Below are 23,886 nucleotides of genomic sequence, written 5' to 3' on the forward strand. Positions count from 1 at the left end.
CTGTCCAAGCTTGCCCAGAAAATCTGGATATGGGCACTCAGACGGAACATCTTCCTGTCAGCACAACATGTTCCAGGGGAACTCAATTCCCTAGCGGATGCTTTAAGCAGAGACTCCCTCCCAGAGGAACACGAATGGGTTCTACACAAAGAGGTCGTAGAAGACATCTTCTCTCAGTGGGGTTGCCCCACTATAGACTTATTCGCCACAAGCGAAAACAGACAATGCCCAGGATTTGCATCCAGGTTCCCCCAACCAGACTCCCAGGGGAACGCCCTGTGGATGAACTGGTCAGGGATGTTTGCGTACGCTTTTCCACCAACTCCTCTCATCAGGAAGGTGGTCAACAAGATGAACAGAGAGTCGATGACGCTCGTCCTAATTGCTCCCATGTGGGCAAGACAACCTTGGTTCCCACACTTACGCAGGATGGCGGTGTGCGAACCCATCAGACTTCCAACCTGGTACAACCTTCTGTCCCAGCACCAGGGTCAAACAGTGCATCCTCAACCCAACTCAATGAACCTCGCAGCATGGCTCCTGAGGTCATAGAGTTTGGACATCTCAATCTACCACAAAGATGTATGGACATCCTAAAAGAATCTAGGAAACCAAACACAAGGCACTGCTACTTTGACAAATGGAGGAGATTTGTTATTTGGTGCCAGAATAAACAAATCAACCCAATTGAATGCACTCCTTCCACTATTGTTACATACATGCTCCACCTGCTAGATGCAGGTCTGGTTTTTAACTCACTCAAGGTGCACCTGGCAGCTCTATCAGCCTACACCACCTCCCATAACAAGGTATCGTGGTGGAAAATACCAGTGGTTAAAGCTTTCATGGAAGGAGTAAAGAGACTTCATCCTCCAATTTCCAACCCACCACCAGGATGGGACCTGAACGTGGTGCTATCTAAACTCATGGGCCCGCCCTTCGAGCCCATGCATAAAAGTAGTCTCAAACATCTGACTTATAAAACAGCCTTCTTAGTAGCCATTACTTCTATAAGAAGGGTCAGTGAAATCCAGGCTCTGTCAGTGCAGGATCCCTTCTTTACTGTCCACAAGGACAAACTGGTTTTACGCACACACCCTAGGTTCTCACCTAAATTTATCTCTAAATTCCACGTAAACCAGTCCATCGAGCTTCCGGCTTTCTTCCAAAACCCACAAAGCTCGGCTGAGGTGAAACTACACACACTAGATGTGCGTAGGGCGGTCCTCTACTATGTAAACAAGACCAGACCGTTACGAAAAACAGATCAGCTGTTTGTCTCCGTAGCTACAGGCAGAGAGGGGGATCGCGTCTCTAAGGGTGCCATCTCTAAGTGGATTGTTAACTGTATCCAGCTGTGTTACTCACTCGCTGAAAAGACTCTGCCTTTCACGCCTAGGGCCCACTCTACAAGAGGTATTGGGGCCACTCTGGCTTTCATTGCAAATGTACCCCTTGACACCATTTGCAAAGCAGCTACTTGGAGCTCTATTCACACTTTTACTCAGCACTACTGCATTGACACTCATTCCAAGACAGATACACAAGTGGGACAAGCGGTTCTAAGACATTTATTTGCTCATGACCCTTCTCACACCCCACCTCCTTCTTCAGGTACTGCTCGCTAATCTATGCACAGCATGTGATCTAAGCAGATTCCACAAGCCTCAGAAGAGATACATTACTCACCGTAATCGTATTTCTGATGCTTGTATCTGCTTAGATTCACATGCGACCCACCCTTCCTCCCCTCTGAGAGAAGGCGCATGGTTGCTTGTAGTCCTACCTTTCTACCTATCTGCTTGGATTATCTGTACTCACGCTACTCCTCATGCTACCTCATGTCAGGAAAAACACAATCTGGGGATCCTAGACGCGTGAGGGATCATGGGTACAGTGGACGTCACACTAGGGATAGTATTACTGGCACGCCCTGTGTCGACGCCCATTTTCGATTTTCGAAAAACAAACTGTAATACTCCGCAGCTTCCACTAGATGTCGGCCTATGCACAGCATGTGAATCTAAGCAGATACAAGCATCAGAAATACGATTACGGTGAGTAATGTATCATATATATATATATATATATATATAAAGCAGACAATCTGTTAGTTTATTCCTTATACAATTCCACACTGTTCCACCAATCTGCACCACATGTTGCATAGTTAACTGTTTGAAATCTCCAGACTTTACTGGCTACATGACATTTGGAAACTGTACTCTTTTCCCTGGATTTCAGCCCCTTCACACATGAGATGGTTGCCAGATATCTGTGAAACATCAGTGTGGTCGTAGAAGGGCCTGAAACGTGAGGTACAGAACTCGATGGCTCAAAACCCACCTTTCAACACCCTATTACACAGTTTCTGAGATATTTGCACTGCAACACACAGCACTGCGCCAGGGTGAGGCGACAGGAGGAAAGAGCGCACAGAAGATCCCAGTATGCTGCAGCACACCAGCTCTCACCTCCCCTTCACGTCTGCTCTGGGGTATATCAGCCAGCCACACGTGCCTATCCTCAAAGCAGTTTACTTCAGCGTGCAAAGCACATCAAGCGATGAGCAACTCAGAACAGCGATTTACAAGATTATTGATTTTCAACAATAGATGAGTGTTATCATGCCTGTACACAGAACACATGCAGCGTATGGGCACTTTTTCTAGTATTATAAATATCTGAGCTGTCCAGACTGAGTTCCAACTATTACGTGTACTGTGCAAAACAACAAGACGAAGTTTCCCCAAAAAACCTGTGGCAGCGATTTTCATCTGTAAACCATGCAGCTGTAAATGAGCTCCGCCACGAGAAGCAAATCAGAACACAGTCCTTCAAAGTGTTGACAACCCCATGAGAACAACGTTTGCCTTGAGCAGAGAGATTAGCTAGCTTTTTCTACCCCTTGTCCGCCCGCCTCTCCCATGGTCACCCATTTTTTGTTTGCGAGCAAGGCACATTGAACACTCCAGTCTTCACTCTCAATTCCTCGGCACTTGGTAAAGGCCCCTGGCTCTAGCCACATGTCAAGTGTTCAGAGCAGGGAGTGTAAGCCCAGCTATCCAGACCCGACCCAACAAAATCCTCCATTGCCACTGAGTAGACAAAGGGTTCTGGGCGAGACTCGAGACCGACTGGGATCTCCCTGAATTTAAGCCACTTAGGTCAGCCGGCCTAGGCACAGGTGGACATTGGCTACACTAGTTATAGGATTGGCATTGGCTTTTACTGATAATGTGGAAACCAGCAGTAAGTAATGTGAAAATGTCTATCCATTACTGTAAATGTGAAACTGTAACTAGCTGTAACTGGGCATGTAAAACTGACCTTACTTATAGCACAGGGAGTATAGCTTAGTGGCAACGTGCTCATTGACGCAGAGTGACGCAGGTTCGAATCCCGGCTCTGTGCTTAGAGACCTCTTCGTTATTAAGTGCGTTCTAAAAAGCCAATTATAATTACTTGGTATGTAGTTACAGGGAATAACCACCACATAGGGATTTAGTGAAGGAAATGTGTTCTTTGGGAGGAAATGTGGCCGAGGGAACAAGGTAAAACATAGTGAAGGTGGCATGGTCGGTAGGAAGTGGTATGGTCTTGTGCAGTCTAGTGCATGTGCTGCAGTATGGAGGTTTGTTCTAGAGAGGATGTTTAGCTGATTGAAGGAGGAGTGGCTAGTGATGAAGGTGTGGTCTAGTAGAAAGGTCTGGTTTAGTGGATAGGATTGGTCTATGGGAGTGGGCCTGGTCTACGTGCTTTAGCGTGTGACATGTCTATGGGAGGAGGTGTGCTCTAGCAGATGAAGTGTGGTCTATTGGAGTAGGTGTGTGCTTGAGTCGGGGACTAGGACACAGAGACGGGGTCCTTTATGTAGGAGCTGTGTATCGGGAAAGGATTGGTACATAAAGATATCCCAGTCTGTGGGAAGAGGTGCTGTCAAGTGGAGAATGTATGGTCGATGGTAGAAGATGTGGTCTGTGGGTGATGCACTTCTTCATGGGACGTGCCCTGAATGGGTGGGATGTGCTCCAGGCATAGAGGTGATCTTCCTGCAAGGAAGGGTGGTCTGTGGGAAAAGGTGGGATTGTTGCATTTAGACAGTGGTTATTTCAAATATGAGTGTGGCAGTCAGGGTCATTTCTAAGAAATGTTAATCGCCTGCAGATGCAGAGGGCCACCAACTTTAGCACTTAAGTGCAGTTGGGCCCCCTGCATGCAAATGTAAACATTCACGTGGTGAAGGGTAAAGGAAAGAGTAAAGTGAAGTGAACTCACTTTTAGTCTTTTGTTTTACTCTCCGTCTTGTACAATTTACAGGTGGTGTTTACTAATTGAGTCTGATGGAATCCGCCTTGTCTCCAGCAAGTGAAAAGCCAAGGCAGATAACATAGGTATCCATTTGTTTTACACCTCCAGTGCAGCGAAACTCACTGAGAAGGTTGGCATGGCGAAGTCCTTCTCTCTGCTCCATGCCCATCCTCTGCCTTGTCATTGCTCGAAAATCAGCTGTCTTTGCAATTCTCTAAAGAATTGCCAAAAGCCAATGAACGTGAACTTTGACAGCTGACGGTTGATTGTTCACCTGCTTCTAAGACTCAGGAGGTCATTATGAGTTGGATGGCAACAGTAAATCCAAGCGGTATTTCCCAAATATTGTCGGATGTTACTATCTGCCCAATTCAGGTTTGGGAGCTCTATTTACCTTAGGCAGTTAATAAGGTGGGTTTATAAGCCACTGCTCGATATTCCCAGAAGTGCAGGCGAACATCCTTAATTGCCCCAACACGTGTTTAGAATGGGCCATGGTAAGGGATTGGGCATCTCTTATACCCACCTTAAACCATCTTAACTATGTATTGACCATTAATGGCATTAAAAAACAGTATTTTCTAAGTATGGACCACTACTGTACATTATCCCTTTTCACCTTCAATTTGAAGGTGGAAATGGACATACAAAAAATACACTGGAGGAGACAGCATTTGTGGAATACCTCTGGTGGGCTTCCAATAACACCACATTTGCCAACGGTAAACTCTGAATAGGGTGGATTTTCAGAAACACCGTTGGCAGAGTTGCTAATTTCCTCTGGTGGTATTTCATCCAGAAAATCCATCCAAATCATAGAGTTACTTCTCCCATCCACATAGTTCAATGGAATTGTGGTTTTTCTTTTTTACTTTTCTTTTTTTGTAAAAATCCAGTAAAGATAGATTTGCAAATAATATGCCCATTTTAAAAATTAGATGGAACAATAATTAATAAGGGAAAGAGATATGGGAAAATCCCACAAAGATCTCTTAATGTGCTTGGACATTGGTTCATTCAAAAATCTATTAAAACATATTAATAGAAAAAGCTAAATAAAATTCATTCGCACCCGGGAAAGGCAGATTGACAAATCACAATCCGCTTTCCCGTGCACAACTGTGCATTCACCATCTGCGGGGAAAAAAAAGTCAATAAAAATGGCCATTGCCAAAAATATCGAAAAGGGACTTGCTTCCTTTTCGGATGACGGTGGCCATTTTGGAACTTGTTTTTTTTTTAATTCTGCCTGGAGATTTGCTTGCGCTGAGCACATATTCGGGGGTTCGAATAGTTTTCACGCCCCGGCTGGAGGGCACACATGACGTTTAACGTCCCACAGACCGAGCCGGGCCGTTAAACACCATGTCCGCCCCTCCGCCAGGGCGTGAAAGCTACATTCACGAACAGAAAATGACAAGACAGTTTAGATGCAAGAAGCCAAAAATACAGATGCATGAATGCCTGAGATTAATAAAGTGCAAATCCATCTCGACAGCAACAGGGCGATGATGTACATATGGGACGCATAGGAGATAACTGGTCGGGTTTGGGATTAGCAGAGGTTGATAGGATGGGCACAGGCTCGGATTGTAGGCCCAACATGCTGGGGAAGGCCAGTTTGTGGCCCGATAGGTGTGTGACTTCCCTGTGCAGCTGGTAGTTTTGACCATTCTTACTGAACAAAGATTCTTTAAAATGCGCATTTTACAACAGAGTTTACCAACAAACCCCTGCTTGGGTACTACTCAAAAAAGCAACCAATTGCCATTTGCGACTGTGTGATACGTTTTCATTGATGCCCGATGCGCCAGCCACTTTTATGGCCCAGTCCGACCCCGCAATGGCATCGGGAGTAGAGTAGATGAGATGGAGTACTGCAGGGGGGGGGGGGGAGAAAAGTAGAATCAGTTGGAGCGAGTGCCAACATATTCTGGAATCATGAAATGCGAACTAACCATCGTAACATGTCCCCTGCTTTTCTTTTAATGTGGAATTCGTTCACCCCTTGTTATTAGGGTAATGAAGTCTTTTAACCAAGCCTTACACTGGGTGCCTTTTAAAAAATAAATCTAAAGAGAGTTTTCCGGGCGAGGATGCGAGGGGCCGTTTGTGACTTTGCCAGGGCACCGGATAAGATTTCCACAAATTCAGCAAAATGAGCAGCAAAACGATTTGTAGGCATGCTTAAAGCTCTGTCAGCTTAAGTGCAGAGGTATTTTTGCTTTTTCGCGCTTTTCATCACTCGGGCGAAGTGATGACATTTATTTTCACCTTTGATGCCAGCTCTGTAGATCATCAGTCAGATGCATTGTTTGGGCCGCCCCTTGTGGTAGGATGGTTTAGGTGACAGTGGTACGCACATTTCAGTGGACCAGTGTGGGCGGCAGTGTGTGGCAGCATCGGGATTAGCTATGACTCCCAAGTTCGTGGTGGAATAGTGCCACTCTCTTTCTGTTTGTTGGAGTTGTTTAGATTTTAACGAAAAAAGGGAATGCTATATCCCTTATCCATAGCCATGTCCCCAGGGCCGGCCTTAACGTCAGCAGCTCCCCAGAAGCGAAACAAAAATGTGAACGCCCCTCCCTCTCCCGCCCAGTCAATGCCTCCTTGCTCCCTGTTGTAATTCAATGCGCCCCGGGGCGCATTTAATTTCAAAGGCCGTCTACTGTGCCTTCTACCACCATGCCAGCTCTGGGGAAACTCTTGAAATAATGCCTCGAGCTGGCCTCGCGTGGCCTCGCGTGGCGGGGCGGGGGGGCAAAATGGCGGCCCGGGCGGTCCCCGGGGGCGGCCCTGACCTAAGGCCGGCCCTGCATGTCACTCCTTTTCAATGAAATAAGGATTCTTTCGGTGACTTACCATGTTTGGAAATCTCTCCTGCAGATCACAACCTGCTTGTGCCCCACCACCTGGAGATGTTGTACGAGATCTACCTGCGCGAGCTGGAGGACGGCAGCCTCGAGCGCATCACCATCATTGACCGGCTCGCTGTCAAAACACTGAAGGTACCTGTGGCAACAAAGGAAATGTCCCACGATCACGCTCATGTGGCGTGGCAGGCCAGTCCCTTCTATAATACGATCGGCTTGGCCAGTGCCAGCAACAGCGTAAATGCCCCGCAGGACTCTTTCAGTGCTCGGCGTGATTTAAGTGGCATATGAAATTGAGGGGGGCCGAAAACTATATTTGGGGGGCCCTAAGAAGTATCACGTGCAGTCTAAGAATCACACGAACGCGTGGCAATTTTACAAAGGTGTGGCCAATGTAACTAAAGGGGTGGCCTAACAGAGGCGCCAGAGTTGTAAAACCTGCCATGAAAGGGAACACAATATACTTAAAGAGGTGTTTTAAATGTAATATTAATCACCACTCACAAAACCGCTGCAATAAAACGTATTGCAATCTAAGAATGAAATCAAATCCAAATAGGTTGGTGCGGATTCCAATTCCCCTCGTTCTTTTAAATGAAATCCATGCGTTTTTTTATATTAGTTAATTGTATTCAATCATTCTAATGGCTAGATGTCAATACAATTTGTTTCAAAAATCAAACGCTGTAATCTCTGTATCATTTATCCCTTCACAGTGTTACACTCTAGCTCCAAATGAATGAAACTAATGGTGTAACTCTGGGTGATAGTGACACCTTCTGGGGACGAGCAGTATTGCCACTCATCATGGCGCCATTACTGTTATCACCAGGGAATGAAGATTCCAAACCGGCCCTGACTCAAGAGCGCTTCCTGAACATGGCTGGGGCTGACCCTCCCCAAAAAGCTACTCAAAGCCCCACCCACACAGCGAATCTGAAGGGGGGGACACACAATTGCCTTAGCGTGGCAAAAAGTGAGCTATGTTGAAGATCTGCAATTGCAGCTCTTTAACATAGTGAACATGATTGCTCGTGAACAACAGAAATACGGCCATGTCTGCCCAAGTGAAAAGAGGTATGGGCCTGTTTATTTAGGAATTAACATACACTTTACACCTGCAAAGTTTACCATTTGAGGCAGGCTAGTTGTGGACATCGTGGATAATTAAAGCAGATATTGTATGCATACATTTATTAGGTCTTGCAAAATGTTTCTTTTGAAAGAAAGAAAGGCTTAATACTTCAAAAGATGTCACAAGAGAGCTCCCCTTTGTAAAATATAAACATTAGATTGTGTGCTGCTTTGCAGTGAATGCATTCCAATGCAGGTCACCTCCTTTGTGGTGTTAAGTCGTGTCATGCGCCATGTTGGATAACGTGCCCTTTTTTTTTTTTTGCTGTCCCGCTAACCACAGGATAGGCAGAACTCGCTTCCAAAGATCGCGCATCTGACTGGCGGCGAGAGCGGCCTGGACCTGGACTCAGATCAGGAGAGCGTGCGGACTTACGGCTCCGAGAACCAGCCGCACCCGCGCAGTGAGGGGCGAAGGAACACCCTGCCCCCCCTCATGCAAGAGGTCGAGAGGTGAGATACATGGGGTCACAGTGGCGGCTCATTCTGTCTCGAAGCAGGTGTGTACACAGGGGCCATGGCCTACAAGGAGATCAAGGCACTGGCAACATGGCGTCTGAGAGCGCAGTGTGGCTGCCGAAGAGTCGGTAATGTTGGTCATGGGTAAACACAACACAGTTTTTTAACTGCGTTTTTTGCAGCACATTTTTTTTTTACCACGAAAGGGTATATGGGGGCTGAGGGTGGGGGTGGCTGAGGGGTGGTTTGGTTTGGATATTTGGAAAGTGGGGTGGGGTGGGGTGGCGTAGGTAAAGCATACCTGCCTACATTTGAAAATAAAAATTCCTGAGATGTATGCCCCGCCCACATCCACACAAGACTCCGCCCATTTGCACACGGCTATTTAATGAAATATGCACATTTCATTAAATTGGCTTTGCATGCCCACCCAAATTGCACAGGACGAATGGCATTTGCCTTCCATACAATAAACACACACCCAAAATCAAGAAAGATATTTTCTTATAACAGTGTTTTTAAAAAACGTTTAAAGGTGTGCATGTTTGAAACTCCAAGAACCAATACAAATGTTTTCCCTGGAACGTGCAGTACTAAAATGGGACATTTCACCTTTAGTTTATTTTTCATCTGGTTATATAGTGCAATGGTGAAGTGCCCGGCCTGTAAACCTGACGACTACGATTCGATTCATGAGGTCGGCTTTACTTCATAAATTCAAAGAGGATATTCAGTGTTTCTCATTTTAGCTGGGGGGGACTGAGTCCACCCTCTGAAATAAGTGGGTGGACTCCGTCCCCCCGCGTGTACCCTCGACTTGAGCCCTGGGCACGACCCATTTCGCGCTGTTTCCGGTCCCGTCATATTCTCCACCGGATGGCAATCAGGTGGAGAATATGACGGGACCGGAAAGAATCTCAAAATTCCTGATATTTTCTGGACTTTTCTGGAGACCCGGAGATATGCTTAAAATTCAGGAGTCTCCTGAAAAATTCCGGAGGTTAGGCAGGTATGAGGTAAAGGGGTGGTGTATGGGGTCAACCTTGAATTTTGCAGTAAAACAAATGTATTGAAATAAAAAAAGAGTCAGTCAACGACCCAACTTCTAGTCCGGACCACACTGCCCCCCCCACCCTTCTCTTTAATCATCTTCTCATCACCCTTTCTTTCACACCGCTTTCTCTGCTATCTTTTGCCTTTGTCATCTTCGCCATCTCTCACAACGACAGTACTGTGGTGGGGGGAGGGGATTTCGTTCAAGTGAGTTGTGTGTAACACTATGTCACATTTAAGGGGTTTGTGTGTTCTATGTTGAGAGAGTTAAAGAGCCTTCTGATGGCTGCATTACTAGTTGTAAACATAGGGTGACCAGTGACGTCATTTAGGGGTGACCTCTGTGGTCTCCCTTGCGACCTCTCAAAAAAGAAACAAAAAAAAAGATTCTTCTTATTTTTTTATTTTTATAATACAAGCTCCTGGGCTGTGGCCATACAAAAATAAGAAAAATAAGAACAGGAGTGCCACAAGTCTAACACTTCCAGCACTGACCCTAAATAAGAAAGAATAGGAATACCAAATATTGTGTCTTTCTGGAATTCTATACAATTATTGCTAGACTCATTAAATGTTTATTTCAGGCACACTTCAGGGGGTGAGTCACTGATTTAGTCTGTTATTAAATGCCTCAACTCAGCCTTTCATCCTTCTGAGGTCGATAAATGAGTACCAACACTGGGTGATATTGGGTGTATTTTTTTCTATATAAAGCGCTTAAGCGTAAGTGCTATATAATAACACATCATTATCATTTGGTCATGGACGTATGCTTGCTTTCACAGTAATTTGGTAATATGGGCCTATACACACTGATCTTAACAATACATATGGTGATCCATTCTTGTATGAAATGTACATCACATTACAGTGATATCGTAACCATATTTTTCGTAGTGTACAATGCTATGTGATGCCACTTCCTGTTTTTTCAATGGGTGAAAGGTTGTGTTCTATCGCTTCCTGCGATATCACTTCGGGGTGGGGTCAAATGACATCACATTCTGTGATGTCATCAGGGGTCAAGGGTCGTGTCATGTCACTTCCGCTACCCCAGGCATTTTGGTGAAATGACGTCCCTGAGGGTGACCAGATTAAAAAGTTTAATAAACGGGACAGTGCAACTTACATAAAAGTAGGACTAACTCTTGAAAGTGGCTGTCAAGGCACTACACTTCAGTAGCAGTTGGAGGAGAAGGCGGTTTAAGTGTTACTGTTCAAATAAACACATAATATAATTAATTTATCACATACGAACACTATCTTAAGTTGTAAAATTCAGCATTTCTGTGCCTCCCTGCTATGAAGACCTACTACCAAAAACCGGGTCCACTGCAGTTTCCAATAGAAGCATACTTTTGACAATGGGGGACAGAGCTCCAATTTCTGGGACAGTCCCGGCAAACCCAGCCGTCTGGTCACCCTTTGTAAACTCCTCCAGACGGATTGTGCTTCTAGTGTATTTTCACTCAACTCTATTTCTGACTGTGTACATTATGAGCTAAAGGTAATAGCCGGGCTTGTGGAGAATCACACAATACATTCACACTGGACCGGTGTGACCCCCGCAAGGGTCCCACAAGGGGTCCCACAGTGGGAGGATCTGCCAGCATGGATTTTGTCATCGCTGTCAACTTTTCCTATCTGTCTCTCCAGTTCAGAGATGGGCAGAGTGTTCCGGACCAGCCCCCGTGCTCGGCAGATGAAAAGCTCCATGGTGATGACTCCACCGCCAATTCATGTGAACGGCATGGTAACCCAGGAGGTGAGTGATTCCAGTTTCACTTGTGTAGAGACATACCTTAGCAAGGTCCTCAATGAGGTAAGGAAAATAAATGGATAAACTGCTCAGCTGCTTATTCGCCCAAGTCATATAACTTTTTTTTTTTAATTTGTATTTATTAAGGTTCACATCTTATTCAGATACTCATACTTGCAATATAATATGGCTGTTCAATGCAGTGGGCTGTAGCATGGATGACCGTAGCAAAACCAAATATAAGACAGTAGTTTGTTTGTGCCTACACTCCTTTGCGCCACGTTCCTGTTATGGTCAAATAAACTCCCAGAGCCAAGATTTCTCTATACAAATAATTCTTGATTTATTTGTTATCTTATTCGCCCATGAATGGATGACACGTGTTTCGGCTCATGCGCCTTTTTCAAATCCGGGCCTTATATACTTTGGTTGAAATCCCCCTTTCCTGGGAAATAAATGTGTGGTCGGATTAAGTCAGCGTGGTTCTAGCGTTCAATCCCTCCTACAAATCCTCCTGCTTGTGCCTCACGCGTCGGGGATTGAACCCTAGAACCACGCTGACCTAATCCGATCACACATTTATTTCCCAGGAAAGGGGGATTTCAACCAAAGTATATAAGGCCCGGATTTGAAAAAGGCGCATGAGCCGAAACACGTGTCATCCATTCAAGGGCAAATAAGATAACAAATAAATCAAGAATTATTTGTATAGAGAAATCTTGGCTCTAGGAGTTTATTTGACCATAACAGGAACGTGGCGCAAAGGAGTGTAGGCACAAACAAACTACTGTCTAATTTTTAAACGGAGTCGAGGAACTCTATGTCTCCGTGTGGACCCACACCCCTGCGACAACCAATCAATCCAAAAAGTAAAAATCAAGTCTGACACGACATCAGAAAGATACCATCAGCTCCATAAGCATTATAGGTCGCAAGTGTACACCTCAACATCCCCACCCAAAAAGTTCCTCCATTAGCTGTTCAAAACCAAATATACACAGTCACTTCATTTACCATGAGCACACATATACCCGTGGCCATGAAATCTGAGTTCGGCCTTGGGTATCCCGAAGCGCTGTCCTCCGAGCCATTCCCCCCCCCAACAGGACCACTGCACCTCTACCTAACACCCTGCGTATCACTTGACACCAGAAGCGTCTGGGGCGCCACCCTCTCCCCCCATGTTGGGCATCGAGAAATGCTGTGAAGTTGCCCTAAATATCTTTCGGCCTATTTTGAACAATACAAATTTGCCCCATACTCTGGGTCCACATCACTAAACCAAGTCATATCTTCCAGCCAGATCTTAGGGGTAGGGGCAGTAGAACTATTCCATTTGATTAAAATACAGCTACGTGCAAGTATCATGCCAGTCCCTAACAATTTCCTATATCGCTTCGGCAAGCCCGGGAACCACCCAAACATACAACACAATAAATCACGCCCAAGTCATATTTGACCTCTTGATCCAGCTCTCTCTTTTACATAACAGTATGTTTGTTGCCTGTTGGGATTTGGATCCCCCCATTTATTATGGGGGCGTTTGAAAGTACAATTCGACGAATACAAAACATCATTGGGTGAACATCCAAGACTGGCTCAACTTATCTCATATCACATGGCAGTTAAAATGTGGCAGTTACAAATCTGTAAACAATAGATCATAAGAGAACCCCCACCACCTAACAACAAAAACAAGCTTTGCCAAAACGAATAGTTTTGACTGTTATATAAGCACTAAGTATGGATTGTCCAGACATGCGGCGACCAGTGCAGTCATATGCTCAGTTATCTAACCATCCGTGGCCTGGGTTTGTGACTTATTGTCAATGTGGGGCAATGGAGTGGGTGGGTTTGGGTGTGCAGGGCTGAGCTTAATTAGACAGGTTGCAGTGTTTGATGGGGTGAGCTAGAGTGGGTGTGTGGGTGGGGCGACAGGGTGTGGCGAGTAATGGTGTATGTGTTCTTGTCTGTTTGTAAGATGAGGGCCTTCTGGGGTGTGCTTGGGGTTGTCTGGATGGATATACTGGGCTGAGCTAGGGTGGGTCGTGGTCTGGGTTGATCTATTCTGGGTGGGTGTTCTGCTAGGGTAAGCAATGCTGGGTAGGTGGTGTGAGGTTGGATCAGTGGTGGGTTGAAGATGGGCGATAAGTGTGACTGGCAGGGAGTTGGGTAAAGTGAGATTGGTGTGAAGGGATGCAGTGGTGGGGTATGGTGCAGTGGTGGGGTGAGGAGAGTGGCTGGGTAAAGTGAGATGATCGGGTGGGTTTGGTGATGAGTGGTAGTAGAGGGAGTGAGGATGGATTGGTAAGTGAATGGGGTGAGAATTGTGGAACTTGTCAGGTGTAATGATGTGGGTAGGTTGGTTGGGTGGAGATAAGTGAGGTGTGGTGGTATTGTGGGTGTGGTTTGTTCAGGTGGGGTAGAGGTGGGTGGATTAAGGTGGTAGGATGAGGGAAAGAATGTGTGGGTAACATTGCAGTGGTGAGTGTATGGGTAGGGGTGGTGAGGCTAGTTGTGGAGAAGGGATGGTGGTGAGTTGTAGAGGTAGTAAGGTTGTGTTGTGGGGTCTGATGTGAGGTGGTTGGTCAGTTTGGATATGTTGATGCTGCAAGTGGTGAGGGTTTGGATAGTGAGGTGAATTGGTGGGGGTGAGGCTGGGTGCTCTGAGTGAGGTGTGAGGGTGTGTGGTGTGTGATATGAAGAGCATGTGTGGTAAGGTGATGGGGTGAGTCAGTGGTGAGGGTGTGTGTATGGAGTATAGGTGGGTGAGGTGTTGGGTGAAGTTTGCTGGGTGGGTGAAGTAGTGGGATGATGTTAGATGGGAGTGGATGATGTGGTGGGTTGAGGTAGTGGGGTGAAGGCACGTGGGAAAGATGAGGTGGTGAGTTGAGAATGAGTGGTGAGTTGGTGGGGTGAGGTTGGTTGGGTGGTGTATCTGAGGTGAGGTGTTGTAGTGAGATTATATGTGTGTTGGGGTGGGGTGTAATTTGGTGGTGGGTGGATGATGTGCTAGGGGTCCATGTGTGAGCAAGGTGAGTAGGCTGGGGTGTGGTGAAATGAGGTGAGTCTGAGTAGGGGTGAGAAGTGAGTGGATCAAGATTAGGTGGTGGCATGTGATTTGTTGAATGTGCCATGCAGGGTCAGGTGGTGGGTAAGATATAGTGTAAGTTAGGTCTGGGATTGTCTCGTTGGGTTGGTGATGTTGGATGATTGTGTGAGGTGATGAGGTGAGGTGTTTGGCTGGGCTTGGGTGGTGGAGTGAGGTTGTATGGTGAAACAGGTGGAGTAAGTTTTGTTTGGTCTTGGGGCATGCACGTAGGTCGTGATATTTTACAATGGGTATGTGGGTGTTGTGTTGGTGAGGTGAGGCGTGATGGGGCATTAATGGTGGTTGTGTGGATGGGTTGAGGTAGCGCAGTAGTGGGGGGTATTGAGGGAGTAGCATGAACCTGGGTTATAAAATAGGGAGGTGAGTTTGGGGGTGAGGTGGTAAGGTGAGTTTGGATGCTCAGTTGAGTTGGCTGTAGTGATTGGGAGTGGGTGGGGGTGAGGTCTGATGATGTGTGAGGTAGCGTGGTGGGGTTGGATGATGGGTGTAGAGTACGGTGGCAGGGTGGGGTAGGGTTGTAGGTGGGGATGGGTGCTGAGGTGAGGTGGTTGTAAGAGGTTGGGATGGTGAGGAATTGCAATGAGATTTGGTGAATTTGGGTGTGTGGTTGTAGGTGATAGGATTATGGAAGTGGGATGAAATTGTAGGGCTATGGTGTAGGGTGGGAAGTGTGGATGAGCTGATGTGTTGGGGTTGAGGTTGGTGGGTGTTGTGAGGTTAGGTAGTGGACTGTGTTCGGAAGGTGGGAAGTGCGGTTGAGGTGGTCTGTTTTAGTTGGGTTGGTGGGATTTGGGTGAGCGGGTATTTTATGTAGGGTTAGGTGGTGGGATGAGGGGTGGTGGGTGATATGGATAGGGTGGGGTGGTGTAGTGAGATTAATTGTATGGTATGAGGTGAAGTGGAGTGGTGAGGTGGAATGTTTATGGTTTTGGGGTGAATTCTATGGTAATAGGATATGGTTGGGTGTGTGGTTCCGATTCAGGTGTGGGCTAAGGTTGGGTGTTTGGGGCGGGGGGTGAATTGGGTGGAGCGAGGTGCTGCGAAGTTAATGGGGGTAGATTGTAGGCTGAGGCGGAGTAAGGTGCTGGGGTGAGGTGAGGCAGTTGGGGTGAGATGCTGGTTGAGGGTGGATGCGTGTTTTCATGAGGTGCTGGGATAATGGCTGGTGTGAGATACGCTGTAAAGGTTTGGTTGGTAGGGTAAAATAAAGTGCTGAGGGAGGCTGATGGATGGGTGGGGTGGTGGGGTGATATGCTTGGTTGAGGGTGGATTGATTGCTGAGCTGCATGGATGACGTTGGGTGGGTTTTGTGCTGGATGAGGTTGGGTGTATGCTGTGATGTGCTATGATGAGGTTGGGTGGGTTATAAGCTATGGTGTGGGTAGGTGAGGTGAAGGGGTTGAGGTGCATGAGAGGCTGGTTGAGGTTGGGGGTGTGATGTGCTATGGGAAGGTAAGGTAAGGCGCTGTGGCAATATGGAGTGAGGAAAAGTGAAGTGTTGGGGTGAGGTTGGGTGTGTGAGGTCAGGCACTCGTGTGATGTTGTGTGGGTTTGTTGACGTGTGGTACTGAGTTGAGGTTGACTGGGGTGAGGTGCTGCTGAGTGAGCTCTTGATGTGCAGCTGTTCTACGATCATGTTGAGGAGCTACATAGGAGCAGGGTAGGCGAGCAAGAGGGAATCTTTCTTGGACATTCTCGCTCTGAAATCTCTCACCTCGATGCTTCCTTGTTTGTTTGTGGGTAAGCACCGTTTGTACTGCCTCACCCTAAAAGTGCTCGATGACAACCATTGATAGGGGGTGTGTCTGACACTGACATGGTTGCTCGGTAAGATATATCGGTGAACCACACAACACCGATGATCCACATCTGCCTCTGACATGCTAAACCCCCCCTCTCTCACTCTCTCTATCTCTCTCTGTCTCTCTCTCTCTCTCTCTCTCTCTCTATATATATATATATATATATATATGTTCTTTTTACACACACTATCAGCAATAAGAAGTGCTACACCACAATGCTCGCATTCATGATGTGTATGGACGGTCACTGCGTGCAAAAAGCAGGGTGGCTATTGATTATGTTAAACGTTGTGCACTATGCATAAATAGGTAAAGGCTATAATTTGCTACATTTCACGTCTGGCATTTTACACAAATTGTTTGAGTAAATGTAAATTGCTAAAATACTCAGCAATGGGATTTGAACTCCACTGTGTTAAACTTTAAACCTTAGCCGCTGCGCTACTAATTGCTAGTGTTAAGTTGTCTGCTGAGTTGGGTTGGAATCATAGAGGCATTTAGCTTTTAATGGAGGCACTCTATCTGCTCCTTAGGGGATAGAGACTGTGGAGCCCCCTTAAGTCACTTCTACTATGTTTGTACTGTTAACGTGATCAAGCGGTTTGTTACCGCGAAACGCGTCGTTTTTTGCAGTTTTCCTTGCCATGCTGACTTAAATACAATAAAAGAATTGACAGTCTGAGAGAGCCTGGGTGTTCCTGTCTTCTTGTAGAGAGTCATTCGGGCTTTCTCTACTGTTCTGAGGAGTGCATTCTGGCACATTTTGTCTGGTCCCATTGTAGATCAGGTTTCAGAGTCTTTTTTTGAATATATATATATTTCTGAGGCTTGTGGAATCTGCTTAGATCACATGCTATGCATAGGCTGACATCTAGTGAAAGCTGCGCATATATGTATGTATATATGCCTGCCTGATGATGTGAAAAGCACAGAAACCGGTAGGAGGAGAACACCAGTGGCTGAGTAGGTTTACTGTGCAGGGAACTGGAGTGCTCCCCTCTCCTCTTTTTCGTCATATTTCCAGGATGTTTGAAGGGTGGAATCTTCAGAATCTGATAGGGTGCTGCACCGGGGTGACATATGCCCTGCTTTGGAGAGCCTGACTGTAGGCTACTCCCTCCCCTTACCCCACCCTGGGATTGGGTGTGAGCGTGTTCCTTGCAAACCTGATGACTACAGCTACCAGAAGTCCTTGCAGCAGAATCATCATTGGTTGTTAACACTTGCACTTGCTGTGAGCTGCAAACTAAGGCTGCCTCCCTGATGATGTGAAGAGCAAGGAAGTGTGGGATGTGTGGGTGGGTAATAGCTACTGGATCACAGAACATATCTTACAGAACTACAACACAGGACCACTTGGGCAGGAAAAATCTGGGGATGACATTGTACCAGAAAAAAGGATCAAATTATAAGATCCCTAAAACACCAAAGAAGTGACACACAATGGAGTAATGGCTGACTTGTGAGCAAAGAGTTCTCTCACATGGAGCAGAGCCATCATCAAATGAGTAATACGAAGTCAAAACATATAAAGTAGATAAAACATTGCTATTTGTTACGAATATGAATTCTAAGTCCTGATGAAGGCCTCAAGAACATTTGTATGGAAGGAATATGAATGCAGTGGTTCGAAACAGTGTGTCGACAGCACCTATGTTGTTTGTAATTTAATGGTGTCACAAGTGATGAGGTAGTAGCATTTCTACCAAACTGGTGTTCAGCTCAGTCCTTTTTTAAATATAGTTTGAGTCAAGGGAAAATGAAACTTTGACCGAGGATATGAAATGTTTTATTTATTTATTTATTTATCTGTACCGCGCCATAGCCTGCAGGCAGTTCAATGACTAGTTTATTTGAACAGGGTTGTTTTCAGGCTTTTCCTGAACACCTCATAGTTTGCATCTGCTCGCATGGATATGGAATGTTTGTTCCAATTTCTCGCAGCAGAAATGTTACAACTGCCTTTTATTAACCCATGTAGTTTGTTGTACATCATATATATGCATTGTATACACACTGAGTTCACATTAACATCATGGGTGCTTTGTGTACCTTTGCACCTTTGCATTATTAAAGAGAAAGTAAAAAAAGAAAAAACGGAGTTGAAAAGTAAAAGACCTGGACTGTTTGAATACATTTCCTGAAAAGTATGTTTCCTTAAAGATCACAAAGCAGTTCTATAAGTAAAAGAGTGTCTGCTTGAGTGGATCTTTATGACCAAAGGAATTGTATCGCAATTAATTGGAATGACATGGTGTAGAAACCAGCACAAACTGCTTTAAGAAAAGATACATCATTTTGTGAATTGGGTTCTAGGCCTTATCTAAGATAGAGAACCTTTAACCTGAGCATAAAAAACCTGCTTATGGGGGCTTCAGAAGGTCGCTCTTTTGTTCAAAAGCAATACTTGGGGATGGGAAACTGAACAAGACACATCCCAAGACACAGAATGAAATATTTCCAACACCACACATATCAATGCATAACCTAAATCCAACAGGTGAAATCCTTATATTAAATGGGGCGAATAAAACCCATTAAGCAAACGGCAACTCCAGCTGCATATCTGCATCTGGGGTCAACTCCGGGGGGGGGGGTTATGATTACTTCCAGGTCATGGTGGTAAAAAGGCACGCAAATCCAGGCATTTCTCATGTTCCGATACTTTTTGCCGCCTGACCAGGAAATAAGTGGTAATGGCATATACTCAACAGCTGCCCCACGAGGCCAGGGTAGACCTCACCAAAAAGAGCATTTTAAGCGATCTCTTTTTTTCAATTCAGCAGAATCGCACCCACAGGTTGTGGGTGCGATTCGCTTGAGGTCACATGGTGCACTGATAAACCCACCTGCATGCAGCAACTCCACTCCCGCCCATGCCTTCTCTCTATCTCTCTCTCCCTCTCCTTCTCCCTCCCTCTCTCTAGCCCCCCTTATTTGGATACCTCATTATGTTTTGTCTTTTTTCCCTCGCAGCACCCTCCACGAGACGGCGTGGTTAGTGTGAGTAGCCATTTAAACTCCTCCCCCGAAAGCCTTGAGAACGTCCCAGAGGTGCTGCTGGCAAACAAAGGTAGGACTCAGCAAAAGAACATTGAACTTTCATTTCTAGTGGCAGAGACATCATCAACGATCTGTCATTATGGGGGCTTAATCTGGGGGACTGTGAGTACATTTCCTGTGTGTTACGATGTACTTCCTTGTTACCGGTACTGATGGCTTGCACCCCCTTTCTACAGAGAGGACGGTCATCTTGAAAAGCACTAAGAGCATTGCGGTGAAGGCTGCACGGCGCCGATCTAAGGTACTTGAGACAGACCGTTTGCACCTGTTGGAGCCCATGAAAGAACGCAGCAACCTGTCACTGCATTCCCTGAGCGAGACAGAGGACTTGCCTTTCCAGGGAAGCCCTGGCCACAAGCGTCCACCCAGCCCCATCCTCCAGCACGCGGCCAGTGAGGACAACCTCTCCACGAGCACTGGAGAGATGACCTCCCAAGGGGTCAACCACCGTACAGACTCACCCGCTATGTGGCTACGGGCCCAGAAAAAAGGCACAAAGAAGCTGGATAAGCGAGAAGAGATGCAGGAGGCCAAACGGAGGAAGCGAAGATCACGCTCATTTGAAGTCACCGGGCAAGGGGTAAGCACCCAGAGCTCAAGTCATTGGCCCGAGACCGGCTATCTAGGTTTGGAGTCATAAAGATGAATAAATCGAGGGATGGACATTTTAGGTGAAATTTCAGAGTTTCAAGGACATGGGTGTTGGGCTCAGAGGTTAAAGGCTTAGTGCCAACGTAAGAAGTGATGATGCGGATGTTCGTTTCTACGGTAAAGTGTAAGTGTCAAGGTCAGAGGTGAAGAGGCAACTATGATGAACCGAGGTCATAGAGCCAGTGTTAGAAATCAAAGGGTCAATGTTTTAAGATTACATTGTTATTGCCAAGGCCAGATGTGGAATGGTACATGTCAAAGTCAGAGTTGATTCGGTAAGGATGTAGTTCAAATCTGAAAATGTAAGTGACAAGAAGTGAGGCAAAAAGGGGAAATGCCAAGGGGTTGGCATCACGAACCGAGATTAATGTGGAAGCATAGATATTTACTGTGGTAGGCTTAGAGGTGAGCACAAAAGTAAATATTACAAGCCAACCTAGAACCAGGGAGCCAGAGCTGGTGGATCAACAGAGTTCTACTAATGTAAGAACAGGTTTTCTTATTACATATTTTTATACTACTCATGTTGTTGACTTCAAAATGACGAAAGGCTGAGCCCACCCTGTCAGGATTAAAACCTCTGCAGCTGCGTTATTAGCCCACTAGTTATCTCACTAATCGAACTTGGTGTGCAGCGTTCTGGTATATCTTCTCATTCTTGGCTGTAACAAGTCTGTCTTCATCCACCAGTTGAGTTGAAAATGAGAGGGGTGGGGGAGCTGGAGGCAGTCCTTCTGAGGTGGGCATCTCCCAAAGGTACTGCCGTGAGATTGTTTGGTTGTGACAATTTAAATTAAAGTTCTCACTTACCACATCTAAATGAATGCTGGAAACCAGTTGCTTATCAGGAAACGTAAATAGTCTACCTTCCTACTAACGTGTAGCTAATGGACGGCCATTTTGAAATATCCAATCAATTGTGATGGCTTATGTGCGAGTGGGTAGAGCTAAGCTTTGAATCTTATTGCTTTCTCAATTTAAGCAATCCATCCAAAAAAGCCATTCAGAGGTGGGAGGCATCTATAAAATTGCCTTTTAATTAAACATATCCTGATGCATCATTTGATTCCACAGGAATTCCTGCCACATTTATAATCAACTTCCATAAAATCTTTGAGGCCCTCTCTGTGTAATGAGTTGCAAGACCAATTTCCTAGAAGTAATCAGCATTGTAGCAAGCAGGCGACCTCTTTAAATGCTTGTTTTGTTGTGGGTGATCAGTGGGCCATGTTGGTTCTCCAGTAAAGGACCTTCCACACAAGTAATGATGTAGTGGGTTGGGCTCTTCCTTTTTTTCCCTTTTAGGACCAAGAAAACTCCTTTTAGAAATGTTCTCTGTGCAATGGAGCGTGGATAACATCATGACTTGTGGACAGCCTTCTGGATCCTCCAGTAGAGGAAAAGAAATGCAGATGCATATGTCTAGGGATGAGAGCCAGCTGGTAGAAGAAGCATTAAATCACTTCTCTCTCCTCAGTGGATCATCATAAGATGTATACTAAGTAGCAGGGCCTTCTGTGCCACAGCTCTGTAAACAGATGGTGCATTATAATGTTTATAGATGCAGGTGTTGGAGCAAAATGTATTCTATTCACATGCTCAATGCTCAGGTTATTTGCCCCCTGTAGAGTGTGGGCATTGGTTTCAAGCAACACACAGTGGTGATAGTTGTTTAGCCACCCCACATGGCCATAACATAAATTCTGGCTCCTGATAAGGAAGAAGAATGGAATTTGAAAAAAGATGAATGCATGTTCTTACCAGTTGTCATCATGTGCCCTTTCACAGCTTCCACGTCCGAAAAACAATGCCATGCGGCCACACCCCCTGGAAAGCACATCGGACCACCGGATCCTGACCAATGGGCAGCACCCCCCTAACAGTCGCATCCACGGGAAAGCGGTCCTCCCCATTGCGAAAGTCCGGCTCCCGCACAACCAGTATGCAGGTAGGTGTGGCTGCAGTTGGCGAAGATCTGTAAGCAGGCCTCGGCCTCTGATTGGCCAGTCATGCTGCGACTGAGCCAGTCACCTGTGAAATATGCATGGCTTTACGCAAAAGGGCCCAACATCAGTCAGAAGTCATCATCAAATGTTTCGGCATCAGAGAGAGGGTCGACAATCGTCTTTTGCGCGTTGGTAGACAGAGGCGTTGCTGGGGGGGGCTAAAGGGGCTATAGCCCCGGGTCTTTTGGTTGTAGCCCAGGATAGAAGCTCAGGGGTTACAACTAAAAAGGCCAGCTAGCCCCCAGTCCCGACAGTCTCAAAATGAGCGTAGCCCCAGATCTTTTCCAGACCTAGCAACACCCCTGTTGGTAGATTTGCATATGTGTGGGCTAACAACTGAAAGTATAAACCAAACCTTTTACCAAACCTTTTACCTCGTAGAAAAAAAGCTTCCAACTAATATTCCCTCCCAAGAAAACTCAATTACTGACACGTACTTTGTGCCCATGACCAAGGCGAATGCACCAGCATAGTTGAAGCCATCGCCGTCAGTGTAGACAGTGTAGACACATTTAAAATCCCTTCAAAAGAAGCATTATTGGCTACAGTGGAGAACGCCAGTGTTGATATCTTTATTTTAATTGTATTTATTTGTTTGTATCGCGCCAGAAGACAGCAGGCATCGGGGCATACAGTTACACTTTTTTACGCACACAGTAATGAAAGAGCTTAAAGTAGGCCAGTAGGGGTATTGGTCGGTCATCTCTATCCCTTCCCTCATGAAGTGGGGCCAGTAAATGCAGCAATGGGATGGAATAGTAGTTCTTTTCTAAAAGCCTTAAAGAAAATGACATTGTTCATGGCTGTTTCAGTTAGTAAAGAAAAGGCAACTAAAGCATTGAACGCTCATTATGATGGTTGTGAACATTATTCCTTTCCGAGGCTTTATCCAATGACTTTATCAGATTTCCCTTCTTGAAATGGAAAGGTCCTTGGAAACAGGAAGTGAAGAAATGTTGTTATTTGCAAAGCGCAGAACTGTCATTGTCATGGCTTCGAAGAGCTTCAGGAATCCTGGGAGTTCCATAGACAGCCATCTGGGCATACATGAAAAACAATGCATTGCGTTACAGCAGAATTACATTACATGGTCCATTTGCTATTAATTGTAGAGTTCTGCTCTTAGCAGAGGTTACCGTAATGTTATATTTTGCTCAAAAAGCATTCTAGCCTGCCTAAACAATGGCCCGAAAGATTTGAGCTATGTGGATCTCTGGCTCGAGATGTTTGAGACGACTAATCCCGAATACGAGCTACTCGTATAGGTGAGTGTCTAGCCAAAGTTTTGAAAAAATAGATTCGACAGGTAAAAGTTTCGACACAAAAGTGCCGAAAACTAAAGTTTTGATATATTTTTTTTAAATAGTAAAATGTTTATTTTAAGTTCGTATTGTTAAATAAGTGTATAAAAAAAAAAACGGGAGTTTCGGGCCGGGCCCTCCCCATAAAAAAAAAGTAACTTTTTTTCGCCACTTTTGTGTCGGAACTTTCACCAGTCGAAACTTTGACTGTCGAAACAGTCACTATGAACCTATAGGTGCATGTATTTGACGGTTCAACGTAGCTCGAATACAGCTCTGGTAGTGCTGAATTCACGGATACAGGGCTGCTTTCCTAGAATGCAGCATTACTGGTGACTAAGGAAATAATACAATAGGGACAT

At 45.7% G+C, this 23,886-nt stretch overlaps 1 protein-coding gene across 2 annotated transcripts in view; it reads left to right on the plus strand.

Moving 5' to 3' along the window:
• Positions 1 to 23,886, plus strand: part of KIF19 (kinesin family member 19) — a 447,302-nt gene that overhangs the window by 388,326 nt on the left and 35,090 nt on the right. For both annotated transcript variants that reach the window (XM_069655131.1, XM_069655130.1), the window contains exons 14-19: positions 7,198 to 7,319; positions 8,602 to 8,771; positions 11,487 to 11,595; positions 19,480 to 19,576; positions 19,743 to 20,146; positions 22,006 to 22,165. In XM_069655131.1, coding sequence (XP_069511232.1) covers positions 7,198 to 7,319; positions 8,602 to 8,771; positions 11,487 to 11,595; positions 19,480 to 19,576; positions 19,743 to 20,146; positions 22,006 to 22,165 — 1,062 coding nt within the window. The remainder of the gene's footprint in view (positions 1 to 7,197; positions 7,320 to 8,601; positions 8,772 to 11,486; positions 11,596 to 19,479; positions 19,577 to 19,742; positions 20,147 to 22,005; positions 22,166 to 23,886) is intronic.

Source organism: Ambystoma mexicanum, chromosome 3q (assembly GCF_040938575.1).
Source record: "Ambystoma mexicanum isolate Mex_15411 chromosome 3q, UKY_AmexF1_1, whole genome shotgun sequence".
In the NCBI taxonomy this organism is placed as follows: domain Eukaryota; kingdom Metazoa; phylum Chordata; class Amphibia; order Caudata; family Ambystomatidae; genus Ambystoma; species Ambystoma mexicanum.